A 20,094-nucleotide genomic window follows, 5' to 3' on the forward strand; every position below is an offset into this window, starting at 1 on the left:
ACACATACTCATCCACCCACCATAATCCTCTGATACCATTCTTTGGGATTTCACCTGACACAATATGAGATAAATTCTCTAAATCGAGCGCTAAGCTGTGTGGAGGAAAACACAGGGCCGCTAATATGGTGAATGTAAAAAGCCCAAACAGCACAATGCTCACTAATCTGCAGATCACGCTGTTATTATTTCATCTACGTGTTTAATTCATTTAAACGGGCTAAGTGGATGGAAATTAGTGAAGGTGAGGAGGAGATCATCAATGCTAGATATTACATCTTTAGAAAAATTCTGCCTTTATGTAATCTGTGCCTGTTTTAAGAGCTCAAAGAACAAAAGTTTAAGTCTTTGTGGGTAAAAATAAATAAATAAAAATAGGCTGGCAAACAAACATAAAAAGTCACCATCAGCAATTCTTCTCGAGCGTCAAAAACTGATTGCCAAGCTCCTATCTCTCGCTGGCAGACAGATGGACAAACACTCAGCGCCAATTCAAAGGCAGATTAAATATTAGCCTTAGAAAAAGAAAAAAAAGGTGCATGGAAGGGAAGGACAAAAGGGTATTTTCTCCTAAAAGCCCCCCCCCCCCCAGAAAAACCCTGTGTAAAATGTGGCAACACAAGTGCACATGAGGTGAAGCGCATGTTTGCCCGTCTCCGAGTGTCTTCTGCATGGTCTTTCATTAGCTAGGAGATGTGAAGTGATTGAGACACTCGGCCGTGATTGGAGCGGCACTCGGCACGCTGCTTAAAAATCCTCGTAATGTCGAAAATAGGGAGATGGAGGAAGGAGGAAGACGTAAACAGGCAATGTTCCATGACACGGCTCATCTTAACAAGAATGACTGAGGTTAAAAAATTTACTTGGAATTGAAAATATATTGCATGATTCATCTCATGATATGGACATTATATGCACGGTCTAAATGGAAATTGGGTGAGTTCTCTGGACCAGATCACGGGGTGGGCCTGGGTTCCGATTTCATTACGGAATTTTAAATCTGAGGTTATTCGGAAACGCTTTTTACATTTTGGACAAGAGTTGCGTATTTAATCCTAAAACAGCCAAATCAGTTCTTCAGGGAACACTGAGTGAGCACGAATGCACTTTTCCAGAAAGACACGGTTTCACATCCCTGCACCCACACAGAGTCACACCAGGGATTTGCCACAGTCCAGCACTACTGACCTCTGAGGACCTCATCTTGAGTACCTGAGGACTGAATACATTACATGAGGGACTGAGCAAGAGGAGAACTTTTCTTATTTACTTTACCCAGTGCGGAAGCTACAGCAAATATTAACTGTAACGACATCACACTATAGACTTGTTAATAGACCCTATAGTCATGCGAGTGTCAGGTGGTACAGCCAACAGATATTCCTCCCAAAAACTACTCACCAGTTGCTTAGGACTGAAGAAACCACTTGAGTAGTAAAATGTCTTTAAGAAAATTCAAGCGGGTCCACTTTTAAGATAAACCATGACCTAAGAATCTTCACAGTCATCATTTCAGGTATTCAGTTTCCGTTGGTCACCTCTTCACCAATGACATTGTGTAGGTTGTGAAAGACAGCAGGCTTTCATTGATCGATCACCACCAACATGAAGTCTGTCATGTGTCGGCCAAGTCCCAGCAAGACATTAATTGCCTGATGGGACAAGGTGATACAGCAGTAGCACAGGAATGCACGCATGCATATTGTGATCCTGGCATTATGGATGCCAGTATGCAAATTTTGCCACCTTGGGATAGCGTCTGGCTAGCAATTTCCCCTCTGCTTCTAGTGTTTATGTTAAGCTAAGCTCTCAACAAACTCTAGGTAAGGTAATGAATATGCATATTTCCCAAAATTTTAAGTAAATATAAAGTATGGTAAATGTCTGGTATAAGTCATAGCATTACCTGTAAGTTTAGCCTGTGGATGTCGCTCACCATGATGTCGAGACACTTGGTGAAGTCTGTAAGATCCTGGTCTGCCGTTTCAATCAGTTTGGACCCCTATACACGGGGAGAAATAGAGGAAACACGCAGTCAACAAAACACAATCAGACACGATGTACATAGACACAGATAGCGAAACAAATACCCAGGCCAGAGATAAGGGATGGGAGGGGGATAACAGAGTACAGAAAAACTGAAAGGGATAGAGAGATTGAGAGAGGCATAAATCAGTGTTTTAGTGTTGTCTGGCTGTCTGCGGGTTGTGTTGCTGAATAATGTAGAGGTTCCAGTCAGTGGCCCCAAACTACAGCATCCAGGTAAACAACCATGCTCTGGCTTTTCTCTTCCTCTATCTCTTTCTCCACAGTGTCACTTTCCTCCTAAAGCACACCAACGCCCCTTTTTCCTCTGACACACACATAGCGCAGTCAGTTCACACAAACTTGTTCGCTGTGCTCTGTTTGATCCCATCCATCCTCCCCTCCGCTCCGCTCCCCTCCCCTCCTCTCCCACCATCCCTCTATCCCTGTCTCCCCTCTTGTCTCACTCCCTCCCTAGCGGATGCTTTTCTGTTCTCTCCCTTCCATTTATGCAGAATTATTCACCGTTTGCAACAAAATCTCTGAAGGAACGCCTCAAACTTTCCCATTGTTCTGCTTCAAAAGCAGTCCCGTAACAGTCTGTTCTCTCTCACGGAAAAAGGCACAGCTCTTTTTCTTTTTTTTTTTTTTTCTTAGGCAACCTGTGTGATATTTGCAAAAAGGGTTTAATATTACAGACAGCTACAAAGAGAGGGAAAGTGGGTGAAATGGGAAAAAACAGAGAGTGCCATCGCTGAAGGTATCGCAAGGTGTGTGATTTGCGTATGCACCATGACAAGTACTGGGTCTGGATTTCAAGCTGTAAATAGTGTGCATCAGTGGGACTTGATCAAAGTTACCCACAGACTGACACAGCACAGAGATCACACTGGCATTGCATTTCTCTGAGGTGTGCATTTGTGTGCGTGTGTGTGCATGTTTGACTTGCCCTGCATTAATTATTTATTGAACTGAGCTCGGGGTTTGACATTTTGGCTGCTATAAACAAGGGACTGTCCACTTCATAGCGTAATTTGCATTTTATTTTTTTGACCTTGGAGAGTTTAGGCTGAATATGCCTACATGAACACACTTCTTCTTGCACAGCCAGGGACACGAGGAGTAAAGACTATGACACAGGATGTCACCAGAGAACTCTGGAGAAGCACTATCTTGTGTCTGGACTGTGTGTTAAATACAAAAATGCAGATTCTTGCTCATATTTCTTGCATGTTACCCATCTGGACTGATTTTACTCATTTAAAGCTGCATATTACATTTTATATTTATATGCATCGTTGGTATTATAGAATTTCCAAGGTAGTGAACCTGTCCATTTAACCCTTTTAAAGGTTCAGCTGTTCTGTGGAAGTTCTTTGTTTAACTTCTAAATCAACATCCACCCCCATTTACAAAGAACTGATATCTGAACTCAACAGCCAAACAAACACACAGTTCTCTTCAGTGTTCACCACCACCAAACCCAAAAAATGCTGAGATGGTTCTCCAGTGTCCAGTGCCAGCACACTAGCTACGGGCAAGTTGGCTGAAACTGTGTTAGAAGTGGGCTGGTCCGAGCCAGTTTTCTTTTACTGAGAGTGAGCTGTGTGTACTAACACCAGAGCAGATGTGTAGTTAGTTTGCTGTGTGGAAATATTTGCTCAATTTATCAAAAACTGTATTGGATATGAACGTCTTATTCCACCGTGAAAGAGAAAAAGGCGAAGAGTGCGTTAACACTCTCGACGTGTGGCATCATTCTGTGTTTATGTCAATTTTGAAGACAGCTCATGTGAAGTCTAGAGCCATGAATGATGTATGAAACTACAGAGAGGCTCTACTGAGAGGCTCACGGCAACAAAGTTTGTGTTGTTTGGAAGTTCTATTAGTGCGTTCACACTAGAAGTTAGAAACTGACTTGCTGCAATACATTTTCAATGAAAGCCGGGCAACATGAAGCAACAAGCTGACTTCCGCCACATGTCTGGTGAGATGCGGAACATGAAAGCTGAGCTGGCTTTAACAATGTTGCTGGAAACGCTGACCGAGTCGTAGCTTTTGACAGCCGTAGTGTGAACGCACCTGAAGAGGCAAGTGGCCACATGAATACTTCTTTGTTAAGGTGCGAACAAGCCAACGTCAAAGAACAACCGGCAACGAACTGTGACATCACCTCACGATGCTTGTGTCTGGACCAAAAAGTTTCACTCCAACACTTTGCAAACATTACAGCCAGCGACCAGCTTGCACATACGTTATGCACCTGTGTAAAAGGAAATACCTTTTCATACCAGTAGGTGGCAGTAGCCTGTATTCTTTATTCAAAGTTAGCTGGGAAGCTAGGCAAGCTCGGGAAGCTAAGAAGTACAAGGAGCTACACAGTGTCATACAGAGCTGGCCTATCTTGGATCATGCCTTTGGTCTACCATATATTCATTCTAGATATTTGTGTATTTGAATTTTCGGAATAGATAAACTTCATTGGACTTAATTGTTTTGTTTATTTCCGTCACTTCGGTTTCTCCTCTTGTGCTCTGGCTCTTTAAGCTGAACAGCTGATCAGAGAGATCTCTGTGGCCAACTCGATCCACCCATGTTGAAATGGTTGAAAAGCCACTGACAGGGGTCCATCTAGTTCCAATGATGCAGGACGCACAGCAAAAACTAGCGTCACAGATGACCACCGATGGCCCTACACTAGAAAACTAGTCGACCACAGGCTTGCTGTTACAGCCCTTTGACATAAAACTGTGCTCCGTTTTTTTTTTAACCTGAATTATCCTTTTAAAGCATTTTCACTTTATGACTGGGTCTTAACATATCTCAAGAGTGCTGACAGCTGAACGCTACTGTTTGTCTGGCTGCACACTTGTACCCACTTTGATGATTCAGCCTGCGTGTTCTCGTCACTGCAGGTGGATCTCCTGGAGAGTCTCGAGCGTAAGAGAGCTATTTAACCCGAGTCAACTTTGAGTAGCCGTTTATCTACTTAGGCTGTATGATTTCAGCTCTTGTAACCCTACACCCTTCACACTCAGCGAGCATGTTTTCTCCAACTCAAGCTGAGCTGATCACGGTTTAGTTTGCCGAATACCAGCGCCCGTGAGAGGGTCACATGTGACTATTGTCAGGTTCAGAACTACAGTATTTTAATAGCTCATTAATTAATTAAACATATCCCAGAGATTTATACAGAAATTAGGGAAATAAATGGGGCATCTAAGGACATCTTACACTTTTTGACAGCTTTAGTTACTTTGCAAATTCTAACTGATATTAAAAACCATATTTTTAAAAATAAAACATGATGTGATGAGAGTACTGATCCCGATGAAGTAATTATGAACGACCTGGCGGTATTTAAATCAGCCTTTCCAGATGAACACTTTAACTCTTGATTTAATGATTTCATCCGTCTAGATGGGTGAATACAGCACATCCTTCGTAATTCTTAAGTGACAAGAGGCAGAAAAAAGAAAAGTTTTGAGAAGCAAAAACACACTCCCAAATCACAGAGATGCCGATTTGCACTGGATTAGTATTATCACAGGACCTCTGTGTAATAGGGTAGGTAATTTGCGGTGTCATTTTTACTTTACAAATTATGGACATGGACGATTCACACAGCATTAAGATCACAGACGACCTCCGCAATACTTACAAATTATCCCAGAGGTCCCCAGGTAAAACTAGTCCCATGCAAATAGGGTGGTAACAGATGGGGGCTTGATTTACTGGTTAAATTATGAAATTAAATTGTCTAAAGTGAAAAATCGCACTGCAACTTGAGCAAGTTCTGCTATGACGCAATGTCTTCTGGAAAAGTGAGCTACATACTGAGATTGTCTGTATACCATGGTCATTAGGGAGTCTAGATGCATGTTTCAGGCTTCAGATAGTGTGCTTAGACTGAAATAGAGTTGCATATTGGGTCTGGCTGAAGTGTTACTGCTTTAAAGTGTACACCTGTAGTTTTGTGTGCGTGTGTGAGAGAGTTCTGTTCCACTCACCTTGCCTTCATAGAAATCTCGAACCTCAGAAGTAATGGAATCAAAATCCCCACTGATATAGTCAGGGACGAAGCTGGATGTAAGGATAGAAAGAGAGGGGGTGAGTGACAGACGGAGAGGGTTGAGATTGCAAGAAAGGCAGAGAAGGAAGAGGGAAGGAGATAGAGAGAAAGGGAGATAGGGAGAGGACATCGGGGTATGTGTCAGTTCTTTGATCTGTGCAGCGAGGGAGCGAAGTGACACCGCCCGGGAAGGCGAGGAGACATGGCAACTGACAGGGTGATCCTCCGTGGCACGGAGCCTCGCCCTGTCACACTCGCACTCTCACAGCCGACTGCGTAGATTGATGGGAACGTACACCAAAGCAAACATGGCAGCATACAGAACGAAAAAGTTCATGTTTATGCTCTGATAATTAGGTACACACGGCCTGATTAACATATAAACAGTGCAGAATGATTACAGGGCTGGATTCAGATTTACTCATTAGTAACAACCATTGTAATAAATAGACGTCTGTCAGTCACTCTCTGTCTTTCTCTCTCTCTCACAAAACATAGAAACAAACATAGCTCGATGTATCTGGTGTTGATCAGTTGCTGGTTAAACTGAATCCTCCATTAAAGCTGGGTATCACTATGGCAACTCCATGTCACAGTGAAACGTGCTTAGTCAATACACTGCTATAATATAATATAATATAATATAAAAATGATTGAGTATATTTTAGAGTCGTATCTGGACTAATGATGTAGGCTGCACACAATGTAAACAATAATGATATAACACAGTCGGTGTCAACTAAATGTCACTTGTTGACGCCACCTAAGTCTAATTGTTTCCAGTTTTGACGAGATTGTCAATCAAGAATAACTAAATTGGACCGGCAGCACATCAAATATGTTTCTTTTTCCTACCATATGATGCTGTCAGACACCGCGCTTCAGAGTTAGGAAATGGGGGATAAAAAAAATCGTTGAATTTTGCTCAAAGTTCAGCTTTTAAGGTCCAATTTTCAGCCTTTTTTTAAATAATTAATAAAGAAATTCAGCTCCCTGGTATTTCAATAAAGTCTAAAAAATTAATAGAATATGTATCAACGTTGACAGCTCTGTGTTTTGCGTTAAGTATGCATGAAATTAATGTACACTACCTTTCATGTTACTACCACCAATTTGTTTTTTAAGTTTGAAGGTTCATGGTTTGCTTAAGTAATGCTGCCGTTTGTATGCAAGTTAATGGGATAAAAAATCTAAATGCATAACGGCGCTACTTCCTCATGGTTTATGACTCGCATAACCAAGAACTGCCTCTAAGAAAACAGGCACAATGATCACAAAATGAAGCAATATGGAACATTACGTCTTAACTAAATCAACTGGGCAGAAATGGCATGTTAATACATGCAATTAAATGGACTGTAACTGCAAATTAAACTGGGCAGGAGGTGTGGGAATACACATGCATTCATGCTTTGCGTTCTGAATATAAATTTTCCTGTGCATTTAATTTATCCAAATACAACTACGCGTTGAGGCATCCTACATTCCCAGGGCGGAGGATTTAACAAGCTCTGTGTGAGATATCAGTGAAAACAGCCAAAAAATATCAACCAGCCACTAGTGAGAGGAACATTCCTGCCAGAGTGAGACAGATAGCTTTCTGTTTATTCCATTTGTGTGTTCATGTGTACCGGCCAAGACCACGTTGGGATGCAGTTGCTGCTATCTAGGGGCATTAACAGGTCTGACATTACGATTTCATGGTTGGTTGGGTAGTGTGTTTGTGCGCATTTGTTTGTGTGTGTGTTCCCTTAGCAAGAGGCGAGAGCGATGTTCCGGTCGATTGAAGAAAGAGATACATGAGGATTATTCTCTCCCTCTCCCTCCTCACCGTTCGCATTTACACCAACAAGATACCGCAGGACAAACACAGCCGCAATTGTATGCAATCTGCCGCCACACGCGCGCACACCACTAGCGCGTTTAAAGACAAACGAGCGCAACTCCCGAGCTAGAAAAAAAGATTGTGGTCAAGATAGAAACGTTACTCGCCAGCACACACAGGCACCGAAATATGACCACAAACACGCACACAATACGAACTTGCGCGTGCACACACAAGCACAGGAACACTTTGCCCTCCTTCTTATAACAGAGACGCCACAATTGCATCTAGTTTCAGGAATAACCTTCATGTGACAGATGGGACGGGACGCGGGGCCTGATCAGAGCTTTCCGCGCACACACACACACACACACACACACACACACACACACCCACACACACACACACACACACACACACTCGCATCCCTCCGTGACCTGTGTGCATGACACCATCGGCGGATGGTAATTGAGCGGGCGAGATTCTAAATTCTGTATTTGTGTCTGTGTGCGCGGGCGTAAATGCTGTTTGCGCGCGTGTCTGTGTGTCTGAATGCTGTGTGCTTGACAGTCTTCACTTCCACATTAATATTAACTGACACTTTAATTTGGATGGGAAATAGAGCATTTTACCACCGGTTTGTCTGAGCACCCGGTGGCGGGGATGGCTGTGTGACCTTTGCCTGTGTTTGTGTGCATGATGTGTGTGTGTGTGTTGTATGTGTTTGTCTATTAGACTGCCTCTGCTACCCTCACTCCGCCTTTCCATGATGCCTTCTCTTTGACGGCCTCTTCCAAGTTCTTCACATTTCTGCTATACAATACTAAAGCAAATTCCTTCTATCTTAGCACTTCATTAAGATAGAAAATATTCTTTGTCTATATATTATGTTTTCCTCATTTTTGTTCCTATTTTCTTCAAACTCTGTAAGATTGCCTCTTTCCATTTTAACACTTCATTACAACCAAGTTTGAGAAATCTTCTATCACGTCTTTCTTCCATCTCCCAAATCACAACACGGTAAACACTCCTCTCGGTTTTTCTGGGCTTTTCATCACTCGAGGAGATGTCGCTCTGATTACTCCTCTCATCCTTCCCATCTCCCAATCAGCCAAGGAGAAGAGACAATGAAGAGGTGGAGGGATTATTTTGGATGACATCATTAGAGCCTGTGTACATAAACAACCCAAAGTCCTTCGGGCATGCTCAGCTCTCGGACTTGTGTAAACTCTACACATAAAGAGCAACATAAAAATGTGGACATTTAACAAGTGATTCACACAAATGTGTCCAAATGCAATCTCTTGGTGTCATGCCAATAATCACCGCTTATAGAGATAAAAGAGCATGACATATCTTCGGGAAGAAATGTGGGATGGATAGTACATTTATGCCGGATTTGCTCCTTTTTAAATGTGACCACAATTTTTTTCTGAATGCACCAAATTAGTCAGAATGCCAGTGACATTCAAGCCCTTGCTGACAAAGTTTTTACACAACAACTGAAGTAATCTGAGCCAACGGAAAATCTTTATTTTTGTTCCCATGCTACCTGAGCTGTATTATAAAACAATCTAGCAATGACTTGTGCATCTACCACAGCTGAAAACAACAACTGCAGTGACGGCAGCAAAACAGGCTAAAGCATCAAGGCGTGTGGTGGAGTCTGTCGCGGAAAAACAAGAGTCACAAATGTAACCACGGTTCTATGAATTTAATATCTATGATCAGGAAGAATGAAACGGCACCAAGGAAGTGTCCAAGAAAAGTTTCTGATGCACCAGTGTCAAGGTGTGAATGTGGTTGAATCTTCTTGGGGACAGAAGTTAAAACTGTATTGTAAATAGATGGCAGATTAAATCTCGGTCCACCTCCTCTGTTTAGAGAAGGTGTTTCCAGTCTGATATAGATGGTTTCCTTTATTCGTCTTTCAAACTATCGGCCTTCTCTGGCTAAGATTTGGACGTTGTTATCTTCAAAGGAGTGTCCTTTGTGCCTCAAGTGTAGGCGGACCGCTGAATTGTTTCCCGATGAGCTGGCTCTCCTGTGTTGGTACATGCGTTTGTGGATGGGTTGTTTGGTTTCCCCAATATATAAGTCTGTACACTCCTCACTGCACTGAACAGCATACACCACATTACTCTGTTTTTGCCTGGGTGTTTTGTCTTTAGGGTGGACCAGTTTTTGCCTAAGTGTATTCCCTGGTTTGAAATAAACTGGAATGCAGCGTTTCCTGAAAATGTCTTAATAATGTTGGCGTAATTGCTCTTACTGCCAGAAGTAGTAGACAAAAGCCCTGCACTGTAGCTTTAACAATAGCATTGCCAGACAATCTTTTTTATTAGGACAACAAAGTTTTGTTGTCAAATGACCTAGTTTTTCCTTTAGGTAAGTGGACTTGGGCGTTTGTCGATGTAAGCTCTCGGTTTTTAGAAGTGCGTTTTATGACCGTGGGGTCTCTAAGTGGTTTTGTAATTAAGCAGCTCTGCGAAGGCAGGCATTAAAACAACCAATCAGTGCTAGCAGAGCATTTATTGTCCCACTGCAAACAAAGATTGTAATCATCAAAACCTCAAGGCACATGAATGTGAGCTTACTAGCATGTTGATGTACACGTGACTTTATGCACATCTATAACAATAACACCTGTTTGTTTGCATATGGCGCGGTGTGTGTGGTTGTAAAAGTATAGATGTGTACGGCTATAGTACATGGATTACTTCACGTGTGATCCAACAGTGTCTAATCCCAGAGTTAATCAGACCAATTTCTGTAAGCAACTAATAACCACACATGGTGATAATTCCACACACCTCTCATGTCCAAACCACATACAACCACAAGTTTATTAACGCTTAATCACTCTTAGGGCTATTAGGTGTACAACAGAGAACCGGAGAGAGAAAGGGAGCGATAATTGTAATCTTAATCATCTTTAATTGCAACAATTTTAACACAATAAACTTGTACAACATGTTATGTAAAAACAGAATTGCAAAGCCCTCATGTCAGAAAGAAAGGGCCAGATCCCCATGCTCGCCATCTCACCTCAGCATGTCAATTTCCAACAGCAATAAAGAAGAGACAATTTTTAATCAGTCTGTAATATATAAACTCCACCTGGAGTCTAGCAGTGTTGAAGTTGTTGAGAGAAATGATAACTTGTTTGATTAGGTAACTGTTTGTGTCTGACCATGATTTTAGGTCACACAATTTATACCCCGTGAGTTAAACTCGTAAAAAGATCTTGTAGCGTTATACAGTGTCCAACATTAAAACCACTGACCGGAGAAGTAAATAACATTGGCCAACATATGACAATCCAGTGTTCTGCTGGGAAATACTTGGCATTCGTGTGGATGTTACTGAGACATGTAGCACCCAACTAAACCAGACCAGGCACCCCCACCCCATAGCAATGACACTCCCCAGCAGGATGCAGCCTGACACAGGCACACACACACTCACAAAAACGCTTTAGGAACAACTAAAAAAAAAAAAAACATGAAGAACAGCACAAGGTGTTGACCTGACCTCCAAATTCACTAGATTAAAAACTGATCAAGTATCTGTGGGATGCACTGGAACAAGCCTGATCCACAGAGGCCCCTCCCCTCAACCCATAGGACCCAAAGGCCCCCACTAACAACATTATGTTACCAGACACCACAGGACACCCTCAGAAGGCCCATGTCCATTCTCTGATGACTCACACCTGTTTTGGAGGCACAAGGGAGGCCTACTCAATATTAGGAAGGTGGTCATAATGTTATGCTTGAGTGATATATACTATAATGTCAATATATCCTCTTATAAATCTTTACTAACCTCACCTGTATTACAGTACATCTAAACTAACAATGACCTCTTGAAGTACTAAAGTCAACACTTACAGGTATGTCTTACATACAGGTACCTACCTTATAGGTAAACATAAAAAACTGTGAGGTATCAATAGACTGAAGAAAACATGGAAATGACAACTAAAAGAGAGACTGTCAGCGATATCTCTAAGCCCTGTAAAAAAGCAGTCTTGCTTTTGACAACTTAATTTGCAGAGCCTGACAGCATTATCTTCCCCAAACCAAAACGCATACACAATCATATGCGGATACAAATATGCCCTGAAAGTCTCTTGCACATATACTCATGCAAAGTCAAACACGGAAAGAATCGCACCATGCTGAATATGTCTGCATCTGCCTAACACTGCGCTGCAAATTTAATAAACTGCTGTATAATTGTATAATTACACCTCCTCCCATGTTTAGCCACGTTCTTTTTCTTGCTCCTCCGTCGCTTGACTTTTTATCCTCTCTGAAGATTTGATCAGATGCGCGCATCAGACAAAATTGCAATTTTCATTTTCACTGGATTAGATTCACAGCAGAGCCAGGGGGTGTCAGCTCTGACAAAATGGCAAGAGGCGCCACAAAAGCAATTTTCATTTTCAAGTTTAGTAAATAATATTTTTTATTTTTTTGTCTATGAAAGGCTATATGCTATTGTTGCTGAGTTGTCCTGCTTTAATTCTGAGATAATTCAGTTACATCATCATAATAATGCCTCGAGCCCAGGCTAGATTTTACAATAGTTTTAGTAGTTATAGTCGTAGTCAGTGGAGATTATTACTTAATTAAAGTCGGGTTGACAACGACCACTATCATCTTACAAAATTGAACATGCGTCAACATCTGTGCAGCATTCGTAAGAGGTTGAGACGCTATAATTACAAACCCAAGACACGTAGTAGTGGTGTAGTACTTGATTATTGCATCGTGAAACTCATAGGCCCCGTTATGGGCCCTGTAAATATGTAAAAGCTGGACAGGTGATTAAATCTCTGGGGAAAAAAATGAATAAAATCTGTGACCCAAATTCATAAGAAATGTGTAACTGCTTGAACAGAGGGATTAAGGGCAAACAGTAGATATGCCAGTGTACATCATCAAAGAACAAAACACATTAGAGTTTGCGGAGATAGAAAGAATACATAAATATGAACGGGAGAGCTGCTAGTAGAAAATCAATAATGCATGATGTGAGCGTGTTTCAGCAACTTAAATAAGCTAAATAAAACACAAGTATTAAAAATGGGGAGGATAAATTCCAATTTGAATGGATACAAGCTTCATCCGTACAGTTAAGTCCCATCCTTGTCACTTGTCTCATTGTGAGTCATTGTGAGAGGGAGAAAGCCTTAGCCCAAAGCGCCACCCCCCTTTCTACATCCCTAATGTCTACGATTGAGGCAGTAAATTACGTGGCACCTTTCGTTTAACTGTGGGAGGCCGACCGCCCACTCTGTTCTTGCGGCAGTGCAAGAGACTGTGGAGGTCGACCGGAAACTTTATTATCCTCATTATTTTTTGGGTGGAAACATGTAGTCAAAAAAGCCAACTTGGACAAACACACACACACACAGCCTCACTTTGCTTATTAAGGCCATCACTTTCCCCATTCCATTTACATTTCAAAGAAAACCTCAAGAAATCCGCAAATATCCTCGTTGGTTTGCCCTCCAACACACAACCACCACCTCCGGCACTGTTCCCCTCGAGGCAAATCAAAATGCCTTGATTTTCTCCAGGAAATCTGACATAACTTGCATTTTCACCAGCACAAATGCAGAAAATGTGGATGAATTGATGACAGGACTGGAAGACAGTGGGGAACCTTTGCTGGACTTCCTTTTAAAAAGTGAATTTTGTAAGCCAACGAGTCACCCCATAGTGAGGCAGCACTATGGGGTGACTTTCATGAATCTTTTATTCTGTAAATTTAGTTGTGGAATTTCTGTGCGTGCTCCACCCTGCGTGATGTTTCTGAAGGCTCAGTGTGTAGGATGTAGTGGTATCTATTATTAATTAAGTTTTCCTTGATATACAATCACATGTAATCACAAATAGTTTTTATTGGCTTGTGCCTTTCAGGTCCTCTGTTATGGAGCCTACCTTGATGCGCTGCCGTGTTTCTAAAGTAGCCCAGAAAGGATAAAAACCAGACACCGACTCTAGAGAGAGGGCCTTGATGTTTTCCCAAGACATCCAGAAACTTCAACGTTGCAATGAAGTCACAAAAATCAAGTGAACATGGATTTAAAATCAGAGTGTGCACCATTACGTACTTCATTTACGTGACGGAAGTTTGGGCAATAGCTTGTGTGTCCAAAAATGTGCCGGTGCTAGCCTTGCTAACAAGACTTTTTACATGTTTGCCAATAAATGTACACTTACTCTTTCGGTACTGAGGATTGGAGGCTTAAGAATGTGCTACAAATGTGTCACATAATCCAACACCGCAGTTGGTAATTTCTATTTCTTAGGCCTTTAACAGGTCAACGTGGTTTTAGAGTTAAGGAAGTGGCATACTACTGACAGAGATTCAGTTGTCTTTTTTGCTTTTTCATGCAGACAGAGATTGTTTTTCACTCAAACCCTGCTACATTTAATATTGCGGGATGCACTGCCAAGCTACTTTTCTTGTTTGTGTTCCAGTACTGTTAAGATCTCCTAAAATTTGGCTTTGATTGATTACTTGCATCTCTCCTTCCCCTCTCTGTAGTCCATTAGTTATGGTAATGCTGGGTTAAATACATCTTAACTTGCCGGTGATTGATTTACTCATCCCCGCCCATAAAGCTTCCTCCCTCTTTTCCTTCCTCCCACCTCCATTCACGTGTAATACATAACGTTTCAGGACAGGCGCTGTTAGCGTCAGGAGCAGTCGGGCTCAGAGGAAGGCTGACGGAGCTTGGACTGGAGGGTCAGAAGATGAATCTGCTGTGTCATACAAACACAAAGAGCTATGAGCGATGCCGCTGCCAAGTGGACTCAAGCTCTCGCTCGCTCGAGTGTTTGACAGAAATAGATGGCTGGTTTTATTCTAAAAATACAATGAGAAAAACATTCTTGTGGATGCATAAAACACACCTTTTTATTATCTTAATGGAAAATGATTCAGGTAAATTTCACTGACAACATCTGGAAGCGTGATTTGTTCTACCTCCTCCAGTTCATGGATTTAATTGTGTGAAATTATCTATGTTCAAAACTAAATTAACTAAAAAACTGCATTTTAATTCGTAATTATCATTTTGTGGTTATTGCTGTGGTCTAGCTTGATCGTGCATTAAAACACCAATGTCTAGTTTGATCTGTCAGCATTTACAACATAACTAAAGTATTAAATGCTGATTTTGTAAGATTTTATGTCAGTGCTATAGGTGTGCTGTGAAAATTGTGAATGTTCAGCGATCTTAGACACTTTCTTTCAAGTGGTGGTGTTACGATAAATGGCTTTGGCTTTGGCTTGGACCTAACAAATGAGATTAAAATAAAAATAAGTAACTAATTATGAAGATTATAAGTAACTGCATTAAAATGAATGAATGAAAGTTTGTATATTTACTGTATATAATAAAAGTTTAGTTGTAAAAACGTCAATCATTTCAGCTTTAGACTCCTAATTTCAAGGACTAGAGTAAGTTTTCCTGGTGAAAAAGTGCTAAATAACACCACTTGGCAAAAATGTCCTCACCTCCGATGCCTGAAACTAAAAATCGTTATTACAGCGATAGAGTTGCAAGAACATGCACGAGGACAGACAAACACAGAAGCACACAACATCCCATTCACACCTAGGAAAAAATACGCACTCATGCTCACACTCCGGGCGTTAATGTGAAAGCCTCTACACTTCAGGGACCCAGTGATCCCCAGATCCATCACGGGTCCTGACAGCAGTTCTCCATTAGCCACACACAGCACTTTGCCAGAGACACACACGGCAGTCACACATAAACAGGGTGCATTTCTTCACCTGGAGCGCACACACACATACACACACAATCATGCATATACAACCAGACACAAAGTTGCTGAATACAGAAAATCATGCTGACGCTGCTGTTTTTCAGTTTCTTTTGGTCAAATACAAACATTTTTTGTAAATGAACAGTATGCAATTTAATCATCTTTCTACAGAACACAAAACAGAATGCACACACAAAGGCATTTAAGTGAAAACAAATTAACTTATGCTAATGTAGGCGCAAGTCCGACTCACCTGTCATGATCCCCAGCAGTGGCGTTGTAAAGATGATTGGCACCTCCATCAGCACATGCCTTCAAGAGAGCTAGGAAGACACAGAGAAGGGTGCTTTAGTCAGTCTAATTGAAAGCAGCTGGTTCTGAATGAACAGTACACTTTACACTGATCAGGCATAACATTATGACCACCTTCCTAATACTGTGTAGGTCTCTCCTTGTGCCTCCAAAACAGCTGTGACTCATCAGAGAATGGACATAGGCCATGAGGGTGTCCTGTGGCTGTTGTTAGTGGGGGGCCTTAGAGTCTTATGGGTTGAGGGGATGGACCTCTGAGGATCAGGCTTGTTCCGGTGCATCCCACAGATGCTTGTTCCGTTTGGGATCTAGTGAATTTGGAGGCCAGGTCAACACCTTGTGCTGTTTTTCATGTTTTGTCGAGTTGTTCCTAAATCGTTTTTATGTGTGTGCCTGTGTTTCATTGCTATGGGGTGTGGGTGCCTGGTTTCTTCTAGGTGGGTGGTACATGTCTAAGTAACATCCACACGAATGGCAGGTCTTAAAGCTTCCCAGGAGAACATTGTTTTGTCACAAGATGGTATTCACTTCTCCTGTCAGTGGTTTTAATGTTGTGGCTGATTGGTGTATTTCTTACTTACTTTTAAAGTTCACAAACTACAGTTAGGTATGACCCAGTTAAAACTGGTGTTCAATCTGGTATAAACAGATTCCACTTATGCAATGTGAGCTTAGGGTGGGCATGGTGGATTCTTGAGTCAGTTATGCTCGTATCTATATTCATAACATTAGTCTGTCTGTTATTTTCTCCACATGCCTCATTAGCGTACATTTTCCTGAAAACCCATGACATTTAAAATGCCTCACTGCAAACATGAAACACAACTTATGATTACTCTCAGAGGAGGGGGATACCAACAAGAATGGCACATACTAATATTACTTGGAATTAGATATACTTTGTTAAATAGAGAATACAGGGAATGTGCTATTTATGAGTACAGTATTCTCAAATGGAGGCTTGTACACTGACAAGCTGTTCATAGCATTTTGCCCATGTGATCTACGAAAAGCTGCATCACCGTGTGGTAGGGCAGCACTATGGTTATGGACCGAAAACGTCTGCAGAGAGTGGTGAAGACTGCTGAGAGGATCACCAGGACTCCACTGCCCTCTCTGCAGAGCATCTACCAGCATAGAGTCCACAGGAGAGCTGCCTCCATCACTAAGGACCCCACCCACCCCCAACATGGACTGTTCACACTCCTACCCTCAGGCCAGAGGTACAGGAGTGTGAAATGTAGGACCTTCAGACTGAAGAAATCCTTCTTCCCCACCGCCATCAGACTCCTTAACAGCTGACAGGAGTCTAGAATCATAGACTAAAATCATGGACTAATTCATGCCATACAATGCACTGTTCACTTTTTCAGCTTCTGTTTACATTTCAATTTATTGCTTACATTCCCATTTGCACATCGATATTTGCACTAGCTATTTTAGTTTACTAGTTATATGTTGTATAATATGTATCTTTTTATATTTTATTTCTAAGATTTTCTATATTGTTAGGCTTTCAGGCGGACCGCAAAAGAAGAATTTCATTGTACAGAGAAACATGTTTCTATACTGTGCACATAACAATACACTCTTTGAATCTTGAAAGCCTTAAACACGCTCTCTCTTCCTCTCTTCACCTTGCACACCATTCATTTTAAAAATGTGTCAAGGTTTGTTGAACAAATTTATAGAAAAAAGACGTAACATTAACAAAAAGCACTTCAGAGACGAACATTACAATCTCAAGTTTTTTGTTAAATAACTATACATACTGTACTTCAGCCAGTGAAAACTATGTACAAATAAGGTTTAAATTAAAAATAAATCACCTTTTCCCCCATTGAACGAATAACAAGTAACACGCTTCACAGTAAAACAAGTAAAGCATTATGGTTAAAAACAATTTGACCTTTTAAAGGGAATTCTATGAAAACGGCACTTTTCTGTTCGGATCTTCAAAACTGTCAAATGGTGGGTGGGTGGGTGTGGTGGTGCTTATGTGCCATCCTTAAAATGTTATTCAAGTTGCAGTAAATTAGATGCTAACTATTTGCAAATGTATGCTCTTTCATGGCTTCCATTCTATTCAAATTGAACATGCAGCCTGTTTTTTAAAGAGTCCTCTTTCTGTTGGGGTGCACACGGGGGAAAACTTCAAAGAATCCCACTTAGGTTTTCCTCATGCACCTTGTTTAAAACCAACTAAAGCCTGCACCAGAGAGACGGGCAACACTTGTATGCATATTTTTGGCTCGCCAGCTTTCTTTTCGCTACGGTGTCCAGTCCCCGCACCTTTCTTATTATGCTTAGAACTGCGTTGCCTTTAGAACGTGCAAACTTAGAAAAATAACATTTTAATCAATTTACACTGAAAAACTTAAGACATTAGCGTGATCAAATTGGTATTTATAGCCTTGTATTCTACAGTGTTTAAATATTACTGATCCCTCTTAATCTGACTGTCCTCGCCCAGAGCTCTTGAGATGTAAGAGAAGTTGCAGATGCATTTGCACTGATGCAAATAAGACACTTACGCTCAAGGTATTGCTTTTATTCATATCCCTGCACCTGCTGTCGATGTTTCGCGTCAAGAAGTGATTGGAATGTAAATGACTCATTATCTCTGAGAGAGAGAGCAAAGGCTGAGAAACTTTTCAAATGACAACTCCTCAAAAGAAAAAACAGAGCAACTTTTCTTTAAGCTTGCTGACAGACTGTAAAGCTCTCGGCCATTATCTCTGTACAAGTATCTGCACATTCACTCACAGACAGACATACTGAATAATATTCCAGACATTATAGAACAGTTACTTCTGTCTGTCAGTCATTTTCTCAGCTCTGTTTGCATGGCATGTCATTCGTGCACAATATACAATCACATACAGCCACGGGAAATCTGAGAGCCCTGCTGTGAATCATAACAGCAGGGCTCCACTACTTATGTTTGTATCAATGATCAATGGACTATTTTCTGCTTTAATGTCAACTTGTAATCTTCTTTTATTTACACTCAAGTACATCAAAATGGTCAGAAGTCAACCACAAGATAAAAAAATTTATAGTGGGAGACAGTACTGTAAATGATTGAGACTCTTTCCAGCACTGTATGAAAGAGATATAAAGATAATGTCGGAGCGATTTCCAATAATTTATGCATACGAACACAAATGTAATTAAACTCTAAATTGTAAATCATTTGCCTGGAAGCCAGAACATCTTCCCCACCCACATTTTTGTGGTCTGGCGTCACTCCGTTGGGACCTGACTATGCTCTGGCAAAGATCTGCCCGGCCAATCAAATTATTTGGGTGGGATTTATGCACCAAAAACAGCAATGTAGTTATACACACTGTAGAGTTGAATTTGTTTACAACAAAATGACTTTGATTGGTTGTCGGTCTATCCAATTGCAAGCAGAGATATTTTTTTCAAATCAAAATATGTCTGTCATATTCAGTCAATTCAATTCTCCATAAAACATTAAGTTAAATCCTGTTTTATTTCTATCCATATGTCCTTGTTAGTAGTCTTGTTCTTTCAGAACCCGTTTGTATTTCTGTCACCCAACATATAAGGTTGGATGAATTAATCAAAACGTCGTATGGCAACCATTTGGAGAAGATTAATAAGTCATGACCTGAATCACAATCCCCCTCCCCATCTTCTGAATTATCTGAACTCATGTGATCACAAGATTAGCAGTACATCTGACTGTTTGGAAACAAAGCCTGTCACTTCCTCTCAATGCAAAAGGCACAGCTCGCAAATCTTCACCTCCCGAATTACTTCCCCTAAAATAGTTTCTCAGTTTGCATCTCTACTCCAGCTTAAAGAAGGAGCAATGAGTCACATTTTCCGTCTGCATGCTGCATGTCAAAAAGGATCCTTCGTTTATTTTAATATTACCGGTCATGACATAAATCCTTTAGACTGAGATATATGCATGCAACCGGTCAAGCTTATAAAAAACTTCATCTTCATTTTAAGAGAAAGTTCTATAAAAGCCTCTGTGAGCATCTGTCTTTCTGGATGTCTCAGCATCCCAT

At 41.1% G+C, this 20,094-nt stretch overlaps 1 protein-coding gene across 1 annotated transcript in view; it reads right to left on the minus strand.

Moving 5' to 3' along the window:
* tpk1 (thiamin pyrophosphokinase 1) overlaps window positions 1–20,094 on the minus strand; it is a 72,717-nt gene that overhangs the window by 37,576 nt on the left and 15,047 nt on the right. The window contains exons 4-6 of the mRNA XM_084565991.1: window positions 15,990–16,059; window positions 6,036–6,108; window positions 1,907–2,002 (exon numbers count right to left, since the gene is read on the minus strand). Of these exons, the coding sequence (XP_084422117.1) occupies window positions 1,907–2,002; window positions 6,036–6,108; window positions 15,990–16,059 (239 nt within the window). The remainder of the gene's footprint in view (window positions 1–1,906; window positions 2,003–6,035; window positions 6,109–15,989; window positions 16,060–20,094) is intronic.

Source organism: Chelon labrosus (genome assembly GCF_963514085.1).
Source record: "Chelon labrosus genome assembly, chromosome: 18".
Taxonomy (NCBI): Eukaryota; Metazoa; Chordata; class Actinopteri; order Mugiliformes; family Mugilidae; genus Chelon; species Chelon labrosus.